Below are 8,067 nucleotides of genomic sequence, written 5' to 3'. Positions count from 1 at the left end.
CCTTTAACTGGTGGATAGTGAAGGGGCACACAAAAATATAAACAAACTGACTACAGATACAAGAACATCTGTTCAAACATCTGCATTTGTTAGAAATTCGAAAGGTTTGCAGATTGAAGGGCACTGACAATGGAACTTCATGGTAAAAATAACCACTATTAAATGGTTCTTTGTTCCGCAGATTGGTTGCACTAATTGCTACAAGCAACTGTCTCTTCCAGGAAATATCAATATTTAAAAATGGGTAACTTGTTCTGAGATGGATTTGTGTTTGTGGGAAGTGTTTAGGTTTGCTTAGAATCAACTTGCTGTTCAGAGCATGATCGCTTAAGTCTTTGCTGTGGTGAGGAGGCCAGACTGTGGAGTTAACTGCAGCTACATCACAAGCTATAATTATACTCTTAAATGGTAGTCAGTTGTAAAGTTTGGGGGCTAAAGGCTCAACAGCAACTTGTGGCCTTATTAAAGCTGAGAGATTCATGGCATTAGTCCTGGAAGATCCTAGGGCTTTGTTCCAGCCTTGTGCTCTTCTGACAGACACATTGTCTTCACTTTGTTTTTATCCATTTCTTTCCTCTGGAGACAGAAAGCCCAAAGCAACTGTCTGGAGGCACTCTGAGCTGAAGCTTCAAGAAAACTGAAACTCCGGGGAGATCTTATAGCAGCCTCCCAATACCTGAAGGGGCTACAAGAAAGCTGGGGAAGGACTTTTCATAAGGGCAGTTAATGACAAAACAAGGGGAAATGGGTTTAAGCTGAAAGAGGGCAGGTTTAGATTAGCTATTAGGAAGACGTTTTTCACTGTGAGGGTGGTCAGATGCTGGAACAGGTTGCCCAAGGAAGTTGTAGATGCCCCCTCCCTGGAAGTGTTGAAGGCCAGGTTGGATGAGGCTTTGAGCAACCTGGTCTAGTGGAAGGTGTCCCTGCTGATGGCAGGGGGGTTGGAACTGGATGAGCTTTAAGGTCCCTTCCAATCCAAACCATTCTATGATTCTAAGAACGGGTGACCCAAAGACTCCTGCACGTGTCCAGCTACAGAAGTCAAGCTGATGTCACTTCAGGGCTGGATCTAGCAAAAGTATGACATGATGTTTATGCAGTGATTTGTACTGCTTAATGTTTGGAGCACGTGGGAGAGAAAGACCAGAGGAAACTTCAAGGAAGGAACATTTCGAGAGGGTTAAGGTGGCTGCAGATCATTGATTTCTTACAGCTTTGTTGTATTCAATGCAATCTGAACTGAGAAGTTGGGTGATGGGGTTTAATTGTCTTCCTGTTCAAATCTTTGTTGTTAAATCTTCTCTCTCTCCATTCTTCCCCTTGGGGAAAAAAGTCATCTAATACTTCTGCAGTCTTTTACTACAGAAATGTGTAAGCAGTTCACAAAGGCTAGCAGACAACATGTTTTATTATCAAATAAGTAATCCTTATTTCCAGTTTATAGATAAGGGAAACAGACTTGGGACTAGACTTGCCCTTAAAGATACAAGTGACCTGCATAAAACAGGACTGATATTGGGAGTTTTATTCCTTTGACTTGACTTTATCCATATTGCAACATCAAATAACTCCTTCCTTATTCTTTGGCTGCCTAACTGCAGCTTAGTTTCACTAATTGAACCCCAGCTGCCCTCTCTCTGCTGGAAGAGGCTTTCTTACAGGAGCACCAGCACAACATACCTTTCTGAAACAGTCTGTTTGCCCTGGTGCAGTTTTCCCTGCATTCTCTCTAACATTAAAGTTCTGCTGCTGAGAACACCGTGGACGGCGATGTGCTTCCTGCTCTGGCAACAGGGTGGGTTGGTACCTACGAGCTGTAAGACAAGTCTGACCTCAGTGCTTTTTTGGAAGAGAACCACGTGTGGTTTTCTCTTGGCTGTTCTGTGCAATCCCTCATTCTCCCTCCCTTTGCCAGGAAATCCCTTCTCCTGCCAACAGGAGCCAGAGGAATGTGCTGTTTGTTTACCTTCTCACTCCTTCATCCTACTAACCTTCCCACCCCCCTAGTTGCAATCCCAACAGGCTTGGCTCAGCCCTTCATCCTTCTGACAGAGTGCTACTCAGCTGAGTATTTTCAGGCAAAAGCATTGCTGCAAGAGGCTGTTCTGACCCTTAATGGGGTGAGGCCGTGGCATTCTGCAAGGCTGGGGCTGTCCTCCCGCCTGTCTTTCTGTGCCCTGGCTGGCAGCTGCTTTGCTCACTGTCACTGCATGTTGTCACAATGTGCTACAGGATAGCAGGGCAAGCACACTTCCCAGGCTCTTCCCTTTTCCACCATTCACAGAATCACAGAATGTTGGGGATTGGAAGGGACCTCAAAAGATCATCCAGTCCAACCCCCCTGCCAGAGCAGGAACCTAAATGAGATCACACAGGAAGGCATCCAGGCGGGTCTTGAATGTCTCCAGAGAAGGAGACTCCACAACCTCCCTGGGCAGCCTGTCCCAGGGCTCCGTCACCCTCATTGTAAAGAAGTTCCTTCTGAAATTTAAGTGGAACCTTCTGTGTTCCAGCTCACACCCATTGCCCCTTGTCCTACCATTGGGCATCACTGAGAAGAGCCTGGCTCCATCCTCATGACATTCGCCCTGAACATATTTATAAACATTAATGAGGTCTCCCCTCAGTCTCCTCTTCTCCAAGCTAAAGAGCCCCAGCTCCCTCAGCCTTTCCTCATCAGGGAGATGCTCCACTCCCTTCATCATCTTGGTGATGATTCCCCTGCATGATTTTGGTTTTTTGGGGTAGTCAGCTCAGAGTACCCTCTTCTCATGCTTTCCCCACTGCATGAACTGAAGAAAAACTTGTGGTTATTCCAGCAATACTGGTATCATCTACCCTGACCTTCCATTGCTATCCCAGACTGCTAAACTCCACTATTTCTGCCCCCTCTCAACAGTTCTGGCTCTGTAAAAACACCTGTAAAGCATTTATTATTTTTAAAGCCATCTGAAATTCTTGGATGAAGATGTTTGTACTGCTTAGAAAGAGAAAAACACTCACACTTAGTGTGGTTGCTAAAGGTAGAAGCCTGTTTTCTGTACTTGTAGTGTGCTGCCATCCCTGGTTAGAGAAGCCCTTAAAGTTCACTGTTTCCACAGAGTTTTATAATAATCCAAGTGAGGAAATCCTGTGTTTACAGCACATAGGAAAATTGCCATCTTGAGACTGTCCCCTCTTTGATCTATTCACATACTTTGTCTTATCTGACTTTAGCTGATTGGCAAGGATTATAAATCCCTTAAGCAGGGACTGCCCTCCTCTTTGTTTTGCAGCCTGGACACTGACAGGGCTTTCCTGGGTAGCTACATGTATAGCTTGAATTTTATGCTGGAAGACTTCATGATGGGTCTGTGCCTGGGGAGGAAGCAGTTTGTGCACTTCACACTTCCTAGACACTTCTTACACCAACACTTTCTTTAACATTTCTTTGTACCACGTAATAGTTTATCCCTCAGTTTTATTTCTTTATACCTTCAATCAAGTCTTTGGATGGTCTTGGGTAAGTACATGTGTAGCAAAGGCTGTTGCACCTTGTTTCCCTTCCTGTTTCCCCCTCACCCTTTCTGTTCCTGCACTATGCCAAAGGGTCTCACGACTGTTAGCCTGGGTGAAAGCAGGAGAAACAGAGCACACGAGGTGGGATATACTCCTACACCAGTGACAATCATGTCCCCAGCTGAGTGGTTCAGAAACCAGCTCTGAGACACACCAGAATTTAGTACTGGGAGTTCAAGCATCACTATATGATACTTGGGAGTGAATGAAGCTGTGTGAGAAGAACATCTGTTGATTTTTTTGTTGTGTTTCTCTGACAGTCTGACATTTTACCCTCCCTACAGAACAACTTGCCTGCTGGAAGAGTTGCTGGAGACTGTTCTGGAGCACATCTGCTTGCTGCTGCCATAAGGCCCACAGCCAGCCCACCACAATGTACTGCCTTCAGTGGTTGCTACCTGTCCTGCTCATACCCAAGCCCCTCAACCCAGCGCTGTGGTTCAGTCACTCAATGTTCATGGGCTTCTACCTGCTCAGTTTCCTCCTGGAACGGAAACCTTGCACGATTTGTGCCTTGGTCTTCCTGGCAGCATTATTCCTCATCTGCTACAGCTGCTGGGGGAACTGCTTCTTGTATCACTGCACAGGATCCCAGTTGCCGGAATCAGCTCACGATCCCAGCATAGTGGGCACCTAGAACACAAATAATCTACCAGTCTGCTGAGGGTTCTTTAGCTTTTAAAAAGGGGGTGGGCTAGGGAGGAGGGAAGGGGTGTTAGGCATGTGACTGGAGTAAAACCAGCCCGTTTCCTGTAACTGTGTGTGGACTAGAGTGGTGAATTCCTCCCACTCTGCCTGTGAAATTCAACTTGTTTACTGTGTGAACTCTGGCAGCACCACCTGCTTTTTTAGAAGCAGAAATCTGTTTGTTTTTTTTCCCTTCCCATATCACCGGGAACAGACACTGGCCCTCCTAACTGACAGCTGGAGGAGGGAGGACCGAGCTGCTGGCCTCTGCCCAGCTCTTGTGCGGCGGTGGAGTTGTGTGTCATTCGTCTGCATTAGGCCATGGTGGTCTAACTCAGGGCTCTCGGCCCACTTGATTCTGCTTGAGTAGCTAGCTACAAGATTCTCTCCATCTTTCTCTTTGTGGGGAGCCAGTCTTCCCGCCTTGCTGATCAAGGGCAAGCTCAACAGCTCACAGATGCACTTGGCCAAAAGCTGCTGGAGCCAGAGGCAGTTGAGTCATCTCCTCCTGCTCAGCCTGCCAAAGAGATGCGTGCACTGCCGAAGTGCTCTCTGAACTACTTCTACTCCGAGATCATAGCCTGAAAGCCTCAGTTATGCTGCTGCTTTTATAAAGCCTCACAGGTAGTGGAGACTGTCTTTTCCCCTCCTCCTAGATTTCCAGGGTTTACCAAGGTATTGACTGTTGGGATAAAGAACCAGTATGCTGCAAGATGTGGGGTTTTGAAAGCCACTGTGAACCTCAGTGTGTAAAACTCACGCTAGCCCAAAAGGCCAGGTGTGGGCAGGGCAGAGATTATCCCAAGGTGGAGGCATGGCTTGAAGCAGTAAATGCTTCAGCCCATTTCAGTGATAGTGTTTTTGGGCCAGGAGTGACAGAAGGTGCTGGTGCTACTGACTGGAGAAGGGAGGAAGCTAGAGGAGTGCCTGGTGTTTCCGTCTCCCCTGGCAGAAGGATGTCCAGAAGCCTAGGTGGTGGCGGGTCAGTCCTACAGCCACAGCTGTGCACATCTCCACGCTGCATACATTGCTCTGTAGCCATGGCTCTCGGGGAGCCCATCCTGGGGCAGAGGTTTGGTTGCAAGAAACCTTAGAGGTTGACACAAAATACTGTCTCTAAACTTTAAAGGGTTTCCTCCTCTTTGCCATCTGTTTGTCTTTACTTCCCTCATAGTAGAGAGCAGCAGAAGTGGCTGTTGCTGTCCCGAGGAAGTTCAAGCTATGAGGTTATGAAACTTCCAGAGTATTGTTTGTTCATTGCACAGCTGTTCAAAATGTTTAATAAAGCTTTATAAACTTTGGTCTGTGGCCTCCTGCCCAGCATGATGCATTGGCTGCTCATTGCAGATGCCTTAGCCCAGCAATCATGTGTCTGTATTGTTCTGTTCCCAGCACAGTAACCCCAGAGAGTCTCCAGCCAGAGGCAGAGCCTGTTTGCCCTGTAGCTCCCAGCACTGAACTGTTAAACCTGACCATGGGCAGACTGAGAGCCATACTGGTGATTCCTAACCAGGCTCATCTTGCACACAACACAGGAGGTCACTTCTGGTTGTATCTCTGCACTTAGGTGACACATTCCCCCTTTCCTTACCACTTAGGAAGTTAAACTACAGAGCTGTGTCCTGAAAGCCACCAGTCCCCAACACTGGCAGTAAAACCATTATCTGCCAGGTACCTGCATGTTGTCAGCCTGTCCGACAACACCACGTCCTCCCGACCTGTCCCACTCCTGTGGGCAGGGGCCAGGCTGCAATCCAACTGCCTTGAGCCATCCAGGGGGGAGGTTGGCTTATGTCAGCCCTTCCCCAGCCTTGGCCATGACCCTGTGTCACACTGAGAGGAGCAGGGGGACACACACTGCCAGACACGGGACTAGCAGATCTGACAGCACCCAGGAGCACCTCAGAGTGCTAAAGGGCATAGGAGCTGTGCTGCTGGAGCTGAAACCAGCTTCCTCTACCCTTCCTCCTAAGCCCTGGAGACCGAGTCCAAGTTGGAAAGTGTTCAGGGCATATCAGTGTTACATGTTTAAAAAAAAAAGTGTGTGCCACATCACCAAGAATAGGTATGACAGCTCTGTCACCTGTCAGGCCGAGGGAAATCCCAGTAGCTGTCATACCAGCTACAGCACAAATAACAAACAGAAAGGAGAGGGGAGGGCATCTCATTTACAGGCTGTGGCAGGACACTTACCTGCACTCCGAGCAACTTTTAAGTTTGAAGCTAATGCAGGCAGTTCTTTTAAGAGTACATTTTTGTTGCTAGCTAGCCAAGTTGTGCTGCACAGCAATTTAAATAAATCCTAGCCACGGAGCCAGACAGTCCTTTGGATGAGAGCAAGCCCTGGCTGTGTACGTGGGGTTGATGACAAGATGGGGCTGCAGGCTTCCCCTGCTGCGGGACCCGACTTGGAGCAAAGCAGCACTTCAAAAGCGGGGAGCTGCCAGTGTATCACAGGAGAGATCTCAGCAGACTGATGGGTAAGAAACCTGCTTTTGCAGCCCTGCCACCCCAAGTGTAGATAAAGAGCACTCTGATATGCACACAGCCCTCACCAGCACGCTGCCTTACCCTCTTTAGGGCACCGAGATACCATCTTCATTTTGCAGATAAAAAATTAAAGCAATTTCATCATGGTCAGACAGAAAGCCTCAGGCAGAGCGAGGAACCCAACCAGGCCTCACATCCCATGCTGATGCCCTGTGTGTCCTTCCCTATAAAGAGACCACGAAAAACCAGCCTGTGACTGCAGAACAGGTCAAACCCGACAGCTTTGGAACAGCATCATCACAGCTCCCTGCTTGTGCACCACAAATTGGCCTGAGCCCCTGCAGACGCGGCACCTCTGCTCTGGGGCAGGTGTTTGCTGGCTCAGAGGAGATGTTTTGTCCTGATCTCGAGCTCCTCTGCCAGAAGAGCAGTGGGGTGGCTCTGTCCCCTGGTATCCTGGAGGCACCAAGGGGTCTCTGCGTGAGGATCATACCAGTGGGGTAGCTACTAGTGACCCTGAAAGCAGTGGGGTGTAAAACACAAGCACTGTGTTGTGCCAGGTCCCGTTGAGCCTGGACACTGCCCACAAGGGCTTTGGCGAGAGCAGGTCTCGTCACCTTGCTGTGTTATAAAACGTCCATCTGCCTGGTGCTCCCTAGATACAGGGAGCAGGAGCCTTAAGCTGTTCCTTTGTCTTTCCATTTGAAGGACAGATCATTTTCTTTTCTAGGTCACATAACAGATCAGTGACACAGCAGGGTCAGGAAAGAAAAAAAACAAACAAACACCACCGCAAACTAAACCCAGGTCAGATCCCTAGAAACAGAGATGCAGCTTAGCTCAGGCAGACCTCAGGCTCCTCACCACAGTCCAGGGGCTTCTTGCTCCCCTCACCACTCGTCAGGGAGAGGCAGCATCCCAAAGATGAGCAACTGGGACACCACAAGGCTTCCTGTGGAGAAGGTTTGGCCATGACTACCAGGCTGGTAGGGCTTTTTGAACCCTAGATTTGCCAGACATCTGTGTTGGTGCATCTCATCTCACAGGGCAACATTTGGCAGTTGAGGTCCCCAGCATCACTCAGGGTGCAGGTAGGGAACCAGCTGTCTGGGGCCACCAGCCTGGTCTCCCAGCATCTGCCCATCCATCCTCAGATCTTGCTGGGTGATTAGTACCTCCTGCCTGGATGCTCTCCCTGCTTACCCCGAGACAAGCCCACAATGTGTCCTTACTAACTTAGCATCAGATGGAGGAGAGGTTGGTCTCACTGAGGAGCTGTTTGGGCTGGAAGCACCCACCGGTTGGCTTAGAGAGGCAGCCAAGTGCAGAGGT

General features: G+C 48.8%; 1 protein-coding gene across 1 annotated transcript; it reads left to right on the top strand.

The window, feature by feature from the left end:
• Nucleotides 1-3,867: 3,867 nt before the first annotated feature.
• Nucleotides 3,868-4,465, top strand: BLCAP (BLCAP apoptosis inducing factor). The gene has a single exon (XM_010166160.2). It carries the CDS (start codon nucleotides 3,932-3,934, stop codon nucleotides 4,193-4,195), a length of 264 nt encoding a protein of 87 aa, XP_010164462.1. The 5' UTR covers nucleotides 3,868-3,931; the 3' UTR covers nucleotides 4,196-4,465.
• Nucleotides 4,466-8,067: the final 3,602 nt, after the last annotated feature.

The sequence above is a fragment of the Antrostomus carolinensis genome, unplaced genomic scaffold, assembly GCF_000700745.2.
Source record: "Antrostomus carolinensis isolate BGI_N321 unplaced genomic scaffold, ASM70074v2 scaffold48784, whole genome shotgun sequence".
In the NCBI taxonomy this organism is placed as follows: domain Eukaryota; kingdom Metazoa; phylum Chordata; class Aves; order Caprimulgiformes; family Caprimulgidae; genus Antrostomus; species Antrostomus carolinensis.
Note: the sequence above shows the minus strand (reverse complement) of the source record. Positions and strands in the feature narration are given on the sequence as shown.